Source organism: Astatotilapia calliptera, chromosome 4, assembly GCF_900246225.1.
Source record: "Astatotilapia calliptera chromosome 4, fAstCal1.2, whole genome shotgun sequence".
In the NCBI taxonomy this organism is placed as follows: Eukaryota; Metazoa; Chordata; class Actinopteri; order Cichliformes; family Cichlidae; genus Astatotilapia; species Astatotilapia calliptera.
Genome location: NC_039305.1, coordinates 22,725,992 through 22,738,383, shown reverse-complemented (window position 1 = coordinate 22,738,383; position 12,392 = coordinate 22,725,992). Strand labels below are relative to the sequence as shown.

Here is a 12,392-nt window from a genome sequence, read left to right as displayed (position 1 = left end):
TGCGTATCTGAATGTATTTTAAACTAACATCCTGTAACACAGCTGGTAGATTGGGGTGTGGTGACAAACATCTGTGTAGGCCAGACATGCTGGTTTCTGTCTCCTACTGTAATCGCCTTTAAATTTCTCAAATGCCAGGACTGCAGCTTTGCTTTCTATTTGAAAAGCAAGATATGTCTGCACATCTCTGCCCATCATGTTTGTGCTGACAGACCTTTGGAGAAGAGGCGGCCACCCGGCCCCTGGAAACGGCAGGCTGGTCCAAAGGACACGGCTGACTCAGATCGATGAAGGCACTGGAGCAGACGAAGAAATGAAAAGCTCTCGGTGGAGTCACTGGTTATAATAAATGTGTGTGCGATGCTCTATAATTGATCTTGATTGTGTAAAAAAAACTAGAGTCGTCACCATGGTTATGAAAATGCAAAATATTGTTCATAATGAGAGTTTAGATGGTGTTGAAACAGTCCAAATAATGTTGAGAGGAGCCTTAGAGAGAAACTGGTTAAAGATTCCTACTCTTAAAGCCAAGCTTCCATATGTTTTGTGTTTATCCTGGATACACCAGACTTTCAACGAGATCAAAGGTCATTATTCTGGCTGTGGGCACACAAGCCCCACCCACCTGCTGTTCAAACCTTCTGTTTGCAAGGAGCAGCCAATGGGACGAAAGGTAAGTGGTGTTAAAGAGGAGAGAGTTTAAACAACATTTGTTCTACACAGAATGAACTGAAAGGCTGCACTAATAATAATCCTTCTTTATACTGTGACTCGTGCAAAGCTACTCTAGTGGAATCACTAAAAGTCTGTCACAGTGGACTGAGTTCTGGTTAAGGTATGTTTAGTTTACTCGTGTTCTTGTTTTCTATGCTTTTACCCCTCTGCCAACTAGGTGACAGTATTTCAACATTATACACTTCCTTTTTGTTTTCCCGGGAGATCCTCACTGATAAACTGTCTGGAAAGACTGCCTCATCCTGGTGTTTCACGTTACCTGTCAGATTTGCGTGAGTGAATAATTTCCACTCCAACATGCTCAGACTTACACCTGAAACTCCAGTGAAACCAATACACAGACAAAAATTCTATGACTCATGCTCTAAATTACATTTCAGTCAGTGGATGGGATCACTCGCTGTTTCCTTTTCATTCCACGCCTTATACTTTGTTGTTCCAACTGCCAGAATTTGGGACTTTTGTCATGCTATGTGAAAGTTTTTAGTCCAGTGCTCCCACATGAGAATTCAAAGAGGAAAGAGAACGTTTTTCATTTGAAGTCATTGAAGGCATTTGCAAAAGCACAGAAAGCTCAAAATAAGTGGCTTTATTAAGCTTAATTTTCTATTTTTCAGTATTATGGCATACTAAAAGGAAAAAACGCGGGCTACTTAGACATATATGTAATACAATTTTAATATCTGATGTTCACATGTGTTGAAAGCTGCTCTACATGATCCTTTCAGCATCTGTTAAAATGTTGTAAACTGCGGCACATTAATTGAAGAGGCAACAGATAATGGCTAAAAAATGGTGATGTATGAAATGTTGCAACTCTTTTTTTAAAGGCATTACTTAGTTTGCACTCACTTGCCTCTCTCTAACACAAAGATCTGACTATGTGAAAGTGAAAGTGTCAGTACATTGAGTTTTTCAAATCTCACACACGCAATCAGTGTTCTTTTAGTTATTTGGAGGTTTGCTTTGCAATAGTGTAGAGCAGGAACTGCACTCAGTAAGAAATAAGAAGTGCACAAATTCATTTAAAAAAGAAGTGGCAAATAAACACAAAACTTGCACATAAATTGTAGATTGAAGAGGCTTCAAATTAGAAAAAAAAACTAACTTTTTATCATTTTAAAAATTCACTATAAACTATCGTCATTTTAGGGAGGATCCCGTTGCCTCGATTGATGATTGTTTATATATATTTAATAATTTAAAAAAGAGAATAACAGGAGGTTAAAATTTTAAACTAAATTAAAGCTAAAGATACAACAATATAATTTTTCATGCTGGTGTTATGAGGAGATGGGAACTGTAGAATAAATACTTACTAGCAGCGCCTCCATTGTAGATGACTTTTACACAATGTAACGATGGGGGGCGCTGGTTCTCTGAAATCCTCAATGTACAGAGGAGTCTTCTGATAGAGTCGTGATTGGTCCTGGTTTCTGTCTCCCTATTGGTTTAAAAAGGACAGAAACCGAGATACCAGTATGTTTACCGTTTTACCATAATTTTGTTTGTGGGGTTTTTCTTTATTTAAATGTTTTGTTTTTGTTCATTTCATATTTTTGTTTTGTATCGTTTCCTGTTTAGAGTCCGGGGAGCTCATTTATTAAAATCTGTCATGGCCCTTTAAAGGAACTGCACGCTGTGCGCATAACGCATGCGTATTGGGGGTGAGCAACAAGCTCCTGTGGAAAACAACAACAATCGTTAGAGCAGAGCAGCAAACAGAGATGGTTCCGTAAAGCTCAACACTTCTGGTCTTTACCACTGTATTCAGTCCAGCTGCTGCTATTTCTACTGAAGCTTTATACGTCGATGGTGCCGAACCCATGAACCTGGCCAGTCAAAGCGGAGACGCTGGCGGAAGCCAGCTGCTCTTCGCCAACTTTAACCAGGACAACACGTAAGGCAGGGCCGGGGAAAGTGGCTTGGGATCGGATGGCCTGTGCTGTGAAACTAGCTAATGCTAATTAACCCAGCTTGGACTTGTGTGGACGCCTAGCGGGGTCACAGGAATGGATTTGAAATCTCCTAGATGTAGTTTTTGTCATGCTAGAAAAGACTATCAGTAGGCGTCGTGTTTTGGGTTAGCTACTCTTTTAAACTACCCATTTACCTTTTATTTTATCAGATGCTAGCATAGCTTGCTAGCTAGCATAGTGTTTTGTGGTCCGAGGCTAACTAGCAACATGCTCGTAAATTAAGTGTGCTGTAGGCGCATATTTGCTACGGGTAATTGTAATTACTTATTCAGGCTGGCGGTAGATAGAAATAGTAAAAGGCAATTCGATTTTTCTGTGTTTTGGACTCATTACTGGTGAACAGCTGGAAGACTGCTGGAAATTGTTGTAGGAAATTGTGACTCGAACTGGGTCACTGTATTTGTTTTAATATGATTAAGATAGACATGTCGAATTTAAACTCGGTCATGTACTAAATTTGCCGGTGTTTGCTCTCAGCAGCAGAGGCCTGGTATTATTGCAACACAGCGTTAGTCGTGTGATCACAATCACACTGAGACCACAGTGACCAATGTATCTAGGGTACGCGGAGTTAGTCGATATCACTGAAATTAGACCGAACCCCCTGTTTTTCATTGTGTAGACTAATACAATGTGGCTGTAACAACGACCACAGAGTGCATTGTTATTCAGTGTATGTCTGTGACACCGTGCTTGGTCACTGCCACGCTTCCTTTCTGTGTCATGTACAGGTCCTTAGCTGTTGGCACCAAATCAGGATACAAGTTTTTCTCCCTGTCCTCTGTGGACAAATTGGAGCAGATATATGAATGTAGTAAGTATAAACTGACCTCTGTTCTGGCTTTCTACTTCCATCTACTCACCCGTTTGTGTTTGTTTTCCTCATCCAATCACTAAAGAGAATGCACACACAATAGTTGCATGCAGTTAGCTGTTTTGTTTTAAAGGCATGCATTTTTTTTGGTTTGTTTTTGTGAAAGTGCGACTTGGGTGTAATGGTGGTGGTAATGGTGCACGAGGCTGCATAACATGAAACTCTTTCCAGTAATTTAACCACACATGTGTATGCTAATGGCGTAGACAGAGTAGGCCCCTGTTGCGGTGGTCCTCGATGTCGCTCTTCCTCTGCCTCTCCAGTTAGTCTTCACTCCCAGGCACAGATTCCATCTGTGCTACCTATGACTGATGCCGATGACGGCGATCGACTGCACACTGTAGAGCTGAAGCAACGTTCAACAGGTAGATAATCGGTCCATGCGGCGTAACGCGAAAAACTGCACAGGGGAAGGAGGACACTGCAAGGTTTGCCTGTTATAAAATGGCCGACTACCTTTACCAGCTGCAGTCTGAAGCAGTCCATCTGCAGGACAGTCTCGCTGGAGAGGCTGCCAGATATACCTTTATCTAGTTGTCCAGATGTAGTTGGCCATTGAGGTATTTGCAGCGGAGCAAATAATTTGTTTTAAGTTAGTTGGCTTTAAAGGTACTTGTCTTATAAAAACTGTTACTTCATTGCTTGATTATATTTTATGAGGTATTACTGCATTTGTTCCTGTTAGTTTGGAGTCACTATACCACTCGTGCAGTGCTTTTACTTTAAATAATTAATGAAGTATGTCTGCCCTTTCCTCTCACTAGTATGCTTAAGCATCAACCATCCTCCTTGTATATGGACAAAGGTTACATATGATTTCTGCTGCATCCCTTTTATTAACCTATATGTTGTATTCTGACTTTTTTGCTAATTAATTTATATTTAAATACCAAAGAAGAAGACGGGAGTAGGTGATTTAAGTTTTATAGTCAGCACAAGAGAATGGGAAAGCCATTTCTACAATTTCTGAACACCGCTCGTTCGACTCTTTCATGAAACAAAGTGTTAAAGGCTAGCTTTTTGATTGTTTTTGCACCCTAGATAAAAGAAGGAAAGAAGTTCACACAGTCTAGGTATAAAATGCAAAACTATCCACATCTGTACTTCTTGAGCAAGACCAGACAGATTCCAGCCCACTCTGTATTTTTGGATCATTCCCTGGAAGTCCCTTTCTGACCACTGGAACTGTGCATGCTGCAGTTTCACCACAGACCTCAGACTTGCAAGCAGATAAGCACTGACCGTGTGTGTGTGTGTGTGTGTGTGTGTGTGTGTGTGTGTGTGTGAGAGTGAAATCATTGCTCAATATTCCTAGGACCCTGCCTCATGAATTGCCCTCCCTCTGCAGAGTTCTGGACTTGGAGAGATGATGTTTAGATCAGGGGTGGAATACTCCAGGCCTCTAGGGCTCACGCACCCGAGGCCCCCCCCGGTTTAGATGAAAAGCCCTGAGTCGCATTGCATACCAGGAGTTTTCTTCTTGGCCTCACCAAACCAATTTTCACTCGCCACGTGGACCGTTTGGCTTCCTACAGCTTGTTCCACTCTTCAAAATGAAAATAAAGTTTTAAGGATCACGATTTGAGACACTGGAGGAGATCCAGCAGGTCTTACAGAGGCGCAGATGCAATGAGACCTAACGCGACTTCCATGGAGTGATCTAAAAATAGCAGCCACGCTGAAGATTGTCAAAGAGAGAATAATTGGGGGGGGGTATTCCCAGTCCCAGAATGTTTTGCTCACATTTCATACACACTGTTACATGGTGCACATTCAGCATGGTCAGTTTAAAACTATGAGTAATCTGTGCAAGTAATAATTTTTTTCCCCTCCCTCTTGCTTTTGTATTTCCTCTGGCTTTGAGACAGCAACCCATACGGCTGCTGTTGAAACCTTTTGTTTTCAAATGTCAGCCAATCAGAAGACAGCTTCCTTAAGTAGTGGTTCTCCTGTTTGTGGCATGTCCCGCTTCCACAGCTGTGCCCCATATTCCACCAATGTTATTAATCATCACTAAAACAAAGGATCGAAGCTGAGTTTTAAGTATGATAGCAGTAGAAAAACATGAATTCAGCTTTACTTCATTTAGTAGTTCTTTCAGTTATCAGTGATGCCACTGTGGTTCTTTGTTCCACTATAGGTGGATATGTATATTTTGAAGTCTGAATCACAGAAAATAACTCGAGTAGAGTCAAAAAAAAATAAAGGGTAGACACATTGGTGTAAGTCTTTAGCTATGAAGAAGCAACAATGTGTAGCTCAATTAGCTTAACTAGGAAAGGGGGAAACAAGGTAGAGCTCACCACAAAGAGGAATGGGGAAATGCACTCACTGGGAGCAGATATAGGTTACTGTTTTTAACATTTGGTTTCACTTCACTGATTAAGTTTTTTGAGTTATTTCTTCTGGATGGTACGTGCTACGCTAACAACAGCGTAGCACGTATTTCCTTTGTTGTATTTTTGACACTGCCCCCTGGTGACAATAAACGGGTATGTGGGTCTGCACAGTGCTCTATGGCACCTGCAGGCTACAAATGCACTATCATGCTTGGAGCTTTATTCCTTTGCTCATCAGCTGATTATTTATTACAGTATTGTAGTTATTATGGGATGCTTTAATGTCTAAGCCCAAATTGTCAAACTGTTTAAGATGATCTAATCCTTTAATCACATAAGTGATTATAAAATGTCAGAGCACTGATGAAATAATAATTTTGTGTCCGTCTCCTGCAGCTGACACTGAGGATGTGTGCATTGTGGAGCGTCTGTTCTCCAGCAGCCTGGTGGCTATAGTTAGTCTGAAGGCCCCCCGGAAGCTCAAAGTCTGTCACTTCAAGAAGGGAACTGAGATCTGCAACTACTCCTATTCAAACACTATACTGGCTGTGAAGCTCAACAGACAGGTAGGCCAGGGGTCGTTTGCAGTGTTCATGAATATGAAGAGGCTTATTTACCCTCTAATGACGACTTTGTTTGCTAAGTACACACAAGTTGATGTTGCGTGGTTCCTCCGCAGAGGCTGATTGTGTGCCTGGAAGAGTCGCTCTATATTCACAACATCAGAGACATGAAAGTGCTGCACACTATTAGAGAGACTCCGCCTAACCCTTCAGGTGAGTCTGAAGAAACAGTCTGTCATCATCATCATATAAATAGGAAAATATAGTGAATGTAATATGTGCTTTTTATAAAAGTTTACCTTTTTTTCCACTTTACATGTATATGCTTGTATTGGGCCTCATCGTGAATATTTAGAAATGTACAAATCTAGTTTTTCATTTTAAAATGAAAGGGAAAAAATCTTGGGCCTCCATGACTGTATGTAGATCTGGACTGTAGCATAGGTTTAAAAACGAATGAATAAAACTAATCAAAAGAGAATAAAGAGCTGGAGTGAAAGGACCATCTGTTCAGTTAGCCCAAGATTCATACGTAGCTATTCAAAATTTGTTTGCAGAGTACGACTCAGATTTGTGCGTAACGTGTGCTCACGCGGTTTATGAGTGAGGCCCACTGAAAGCAGTAATATGACTTTCTCGTATCAGCTGAGAAGTGTCTCCACTTTCATTTTCTCAGTTTATTTTGAACAGCGTTGTTTTGTCTGCCACTCTCAACACTAAGACTTCATTTCTTCTCCTCTTTTCTTTTAATGTTACCGATACCATTGTTGTAGTTGGTTGTGTTGACACGTTTTGTTTTTTCTCTCCATCTTTTTTTTTTACTGATTAGTTTGTCTTTGTGCTCGTATCTCTCCAGGATTGTGTGCCCTTTCCATCAGCAATGATAACTGTTACCTGGCATACCCAGGCAGTGCTACGATAGGAGAGGTCCAAGTGTTTGACACAGTCAACTTGGTAGGTGAACCCAGACAATGTTACTTTATGTGCTCCTGTTTTTAAATAAAGCCATCATCAGGATTTATTACAAAGCATTTTCCGGGGCATACGCTTGCTGTGCCACAGTAGTGTTTCAGTTTCTGACGAATGTCTGTGTAGATACTCAGTCGTCCAGGTCATGGTAGCTTTGAGTGCTTGAAAAGAAATCAGCTGGATTTCTTTAGGTTCATCAAAGAGGCTTCTTCAGTTTTAAAACTACTTGGGCTGAGAGGTGTTTAACACCTAGTGGGGGTTTTCCACTAAGGGTTGTTGTTAATCATCAGCCAAGTTGTGAAAAAAGACTGGGTCATTACCATCACTGAGCACCGAAGTGTGAAACCTCCGTCAGCCACTGCCCCGCCCAACCATTGTGTGGCTGCTGAGGTCTCCTGAGGCACAGTGTGAGTGCGAGCGGGGGTTGAACAGCCTGTAACAGCAGATGTAGTCGCTCTAGTCGGGGCACAGAGCCGTCTGCCTGCAGAGAGCTCTGTTGTCAGATGGAGGCAGTGCTGTTATTGGTCGGTCAGCCAGCTGCAGTGAAGAACCACAGTTATTACTTTTAAAAGCGTTGCTGGTTAATTCAGCTGTCGCTCCCTGATCTAGTCAACCAATCACCATTCAGCAAATACTTAACTCATGCGCTTCCAGCAACACACAGTGATGGAGGAGTCTTGAAGGACTGCATGGCCCCTGTGTCTGACCGGAATCACAAACTTGGTTAATTGATGGTCTTTCATAGTGGACGTGGATGACCTCCTTTACTTTTCCATCTTCTCGGCCTAAAATGTGAACATTTGCATCTTTGAAAGAGCGACCTTTGTCTTTAAAGTGCAGGCTTAGAGTTGAGTCTTTTCCTCTTCAGCTGGTTCTCCTGTGTTGTGCCGTGTGTTTTGTAAATTGGTGGTTTGGCTTCTCTTATATAAAGGTCTGAGCACTCCTGCAGTGCTTATTGTGCGTTTGGCTGTTTTTGTCTGAAGGTGTTTCTGGGCCTGAAAGCAGGTTTGTAAAGTAGTTAATCTGTGTGTCGTTTTCCAGAGAGCAGCAAATATGATTCCAGCCCACGACAGCCCATTAGCGGCTCTGGCTTTCGATGCTACTGGAACTAAGCTGGCTACAGCATCAGAGAAGGTAGTTCAGCTGCTGTGCAGGACATTACCCTGTCATCTCCGCAGCTAATTTTGTTTTCCACATGAGGAAATGCAGATTTTGATTCTTGCATCCTGTAATAGTGTTGCAACTCTGTACATCTTGTGCCTTTTTTTTTTCACTTCCTCTCAGGGTACAGTCATCCGTGTCTTCTCGATCCCAGAGGGACAGAAGCTCTTTGAGTTTCGACGAGGAGTCAAGAGGTAGACGGCTCATGCACTGCAGTTTTGATTCTTCGTAACATCTGTGCACGCTTTTGTACGCGTTTACCATCTCCTCTGTGCACGTGTGTTGCCGTGCTTGTCTTCTCAGGTGCGTGAGCATCTGTTCGCTGGCGTTCAGTATGGACAGCCTGTACCTTTCTGCCTCCAGCAACACAGAGACGGTCCACATCTTCAAATTAGAAACACAGAAGGAGAAGTATGTGTACGTAGCTGTCTGTCTTTGGATGGCTTGTTTCGTAGCCACTTATCAAGCTGCTGCTTCCTCCAACGAAAACATGCATCTCACATTCTGTACGTGTTCGCTCAGGCCAGCCGAGGAGCCCACCACGTGGGGAGGTTACCTGGGGAAGGTCTTGATGGCGTCCACCACCTACCTGCCTTCCCAAGTCACGGAAATGTTTACCCAGGGGCGAGCCTTCGCCACTGTACGTCTACCCTTTTGCGGGCATAAGAATATCTGCGCCTTAGCTGTGTGAGTACACACTTTCCACACTCGCAGTGAGCACAAATGCAACACTGCGTTTGAGACATTATGAAATTGTTACTTCTTATCACGCCAGAGAAAGGGGGGGAAAAAATGTGAAGTAGCGTTGACTGAATTTACAATCACAGGTCATACAAAATTTCTAGCACATTTTATTTACGTTGCACTTTGATTGTAGGAAGTTTTAAAATACTGACTGATTTTAATCTTTGGTCACCTTTGACCTACTTTTTTTTTTTTCAATTTAAAGTTGTAGCGAGTAGTATTAATAATTAATATTAATAATAATCAAAATGAGTTTTTACAAGGTGGTTTTCCTGAGGATGTGCAGGCTTCTGTCACTCTGCCTTTGTACCACTTTGTATGGAGAACTGAAGTTAGTAGCATTTCCATAATAGGTCCTGAGCTTCTGACAGGCACTTAAAATTACTCAAGTATTTGCATTATTTTAACATCCGTCACCTCTGCCGCTCCTCATCTGTGTGCCAAGGAATCAGAGGAGGAATCTAAGAATAGGAAACTGGAAAATATTAATGAGCTTGTAGGATTCTTATTAGCTGCTTGGTATGTCACATCTGGTGCTGAAGAAGAGAAGATGCTGAAGAGGATAAATGTGATTGACGTGTTGGATTGGATTTGTGGATCTTTCATGAATCTCCATTTTTAATTGTTAAAAATTAGGATTCAGAAGATTCCCAGGTTGCTTGTAGCAGCGGCTGATGGCTACCTGTATATGTACAACCTGGATCCACAGGAGGGAGGCGAATGCACACTAACGAAGCAGCACAGGTAACACAGCATTGGCAGATTGTGGCTCGCTTTAGCTGGTAAGGTAAATTTTGGGGAGTTAAACTGAGGATTTCAGTCTTTGGCTTCAGGTTAGACGGGAGTACCGAGCCCCCCAATGAGATCCTTGAGCAGGGGTCACATGATCGCCCACTTGTGGCCCAGACCTACAGTGCTGCTGTCTCAAAGGGTAGGTGACACAGTATTGATATCTTTCTTTTTTTCTGATTGGTGGGAAAAAAGGCAATAGGTAAATAAAAACTAATAATAAAAACGAATAAACTTTTTTCTATTTTGTAAAGATGGCTGTTCTGGAGCGACTATCTGTAATTAAGTTGTGCAGAAAGGCGGGACAAGTTTGGAAGTGATCCAATCAGAAGAAATCTCATCAATGTTTGACTTGTGAACTCTTCTTTCCTAGGTTACTGTGAAGAGCAGGGCGCTGTGGGAGGGGTGGGGCTTGACGACGACCTCAGCGACCTACACTTAGAGGAAGACAACGAGCAACCGCCGCTCATCCTCGAGACCGAGTGACTGGACTGATGGCTGTACCCACCGATCAGAGGGCTCCTCTGGTGCTGCTAGAGACACGTGACCCCGAAAGGGGCGTGGACAGGATCAAAGATGGAGGCGGGGAGGGGGGAGTGTCTTTGTTTTTCTTTTAAAGTGTTCAAGAGCCTGTCCGCCAGTTTGTTCATGCATCCGTCCGTTCACATACACGTCGTCTTTTTTTCTTTCTTCCCCCCCCCCCCCCCCCCCCCCCGCTCCCTTTTCCCTCAGTTTAGCCTGAGCAGGCCAAACTGAAGCTTTGCATGTACATGTGCCAAAAGCTTAAGTGTGAAAATGAGTATCTGAGAGTGTGAGTGTCATTTAAAAAAATAAAAAATGTAGCTGTGTCGCTGTTAAAGACACTCTCTCACACACAGCGAGCCTGTGTGTGTGAGTAGAAACAGATTGTGTAAGTGCCTCTCTGCCCTTGCTGTGATGGCTTTTTTGTGTTTGAGAGGGGCGACCTCTTTTCATTGGCTGAATAAAATCTTCTTTCATTTGTTCAATCTTAATCGAGGGTGTGTGCTATCTTTTCTGACCCCTTCCCCTCTCTCTCTCACACACACACACACACTTTCTTGTACACTGTCCTGCAGAGGGCGAGGCATCAGTCTAAGGTTTTTGGCATGAGGCAGAGGTGTTGACAAATATGTGATTGTTTGCTTGCGTGCGTGCGTGTGTGTGCTCGGGCATGTACATTAGCAAACCATCTAGTCATGAGCTTATACACCTGCCCCTGCTCACTTTACCTCATCCAAACAAGAGGCTCAGTGGACCTTCTCCTGCCCTCTCCCTGTCCTCAGGCCTGCAGTCATTGGTTAATTTTTAAACTATCAATCTTGTTTTTTTTTTGTTTTTTTTAAACTACATAGCTAATCATAACCAATGATGTGTCATGCGTATGAAAACATGCATGGTGTTGTTGATGTGGTACTGTGTCCATACATCTAAGCGGTGGTTGGTGATGATCGACGGAGAAAGGCAGGAAGCTCTCCGGTCTCCTCTTAACAACTCATCCTACTGTATCTTACTCTGTACATTATTAGATGTGGCGAGATATCACTGTGTCACGCAGGGATAGTGAGTGTTTGGCCAACGAGCAAGCTGAGCATCATCATTCGATTGTGATCTGGAGGTCGGGCTGAGCCTCATCATCTGGGCCGGGATGCTGCATGATTCTCCAAATAATCCTTTTCAGTGTGTGAAGCCACCAAGTAAGGATTAGATGTGGGAGTTTGGAGTGTCGGGCATTTTCTAATGATTTTGTATAAAATGTGAAACGTTCATCTGAAACTAAAATAAATTCATGTTGATGTATGAAGTTAAGTGCCTTTTGTTCTTGTTGCACTGGCATCTTGCATTCATTATAAAGAGCATCTTAGGCCAACTGAATGGGAGGATGTGTTACCCAGCATCACAGCTACTGGAGCAATAGAAGTCAGGTAAAATCCAGTTTTTATTTTATTTGTTTTTAAGCATCGGAATTTTATACTTTTAGGTGTTACCACATAATTTCAGACATCCTCTATGCCACACTGTAATATTACTATAATATGTATGTGAAAGAATGACTCCTGCTAAGCAGAAACCTTTGACCCACAGACCAGAACGCCCGAGTGAGAGCAGTGTGCTGTAACATAACATCGCATCTAAAAAATAGACCTGCCTCCCATCTCAGTTTAATGCCCTTCCTACTAAAAGAGCATGGGGATGTGTGCATGCTCTGTACATGTCAGTG

At 42.5% G+C, this 12,392-nt stretch overlaps 1 protein-coding gene across 4 annotated transcripts; it reads left to right on the top strand.

Annotated features, from left to right (window-relative positions):
- Window positions 1-2,352: 2,352 nt before the first annotated feature.
- On the top strand, window positions 2,353-11,166 carry wipi2 (WD repeat domain, phosphoinositide interacting 2). 4 transcript variants are annotated; one of them, XM_026165521.1, is made up of 13 exons: window positions 2,353-2,635; window positions 3,446-3,528; window positions 3,795-3,953; window positions 6,324-6,493; window positions 6,607-6,703; window positions 7,347-7,444; window positions 8,501-8,593; window positions 8,744-8,814; window positions 8,924-9,037; window positions 9,143-9,307; window positions 10,001-10,108; window positions 10,198-10,295; window positions 10,527-11,166. In XM_026165521.1, exons 1-13 carry the CDS (start codon window positions 2,562-2,564, stop codon window positions 10,637-10,639), a joined length of 1,443 nt encoding a protein of 480 aa, XP_026021306.1. In that variant the 5' UTR covers window positions 2,353-2,561; the 3' UTR covers window positions 10,640-11,166. The 4 variants fall into 4 exon arrangements, with proteins under 4 accessions (XP_026021306.1, XP_026021307.1, XP_026021309.1 ...); XM_026165522.1 differs by having other exon boundaries at window positions 2,354-2,635; window positions 8,924-9,031; XM_026165524.1 differs by lacking the exon at window positions 3,795-3,953 and having other exon boundaries at window positions 2,368-2,635; window positions 8,924-9,031.
- The last annotated feature ends 1,226 nt before the right edge of the window (window positions 11,167-12,392 follow it).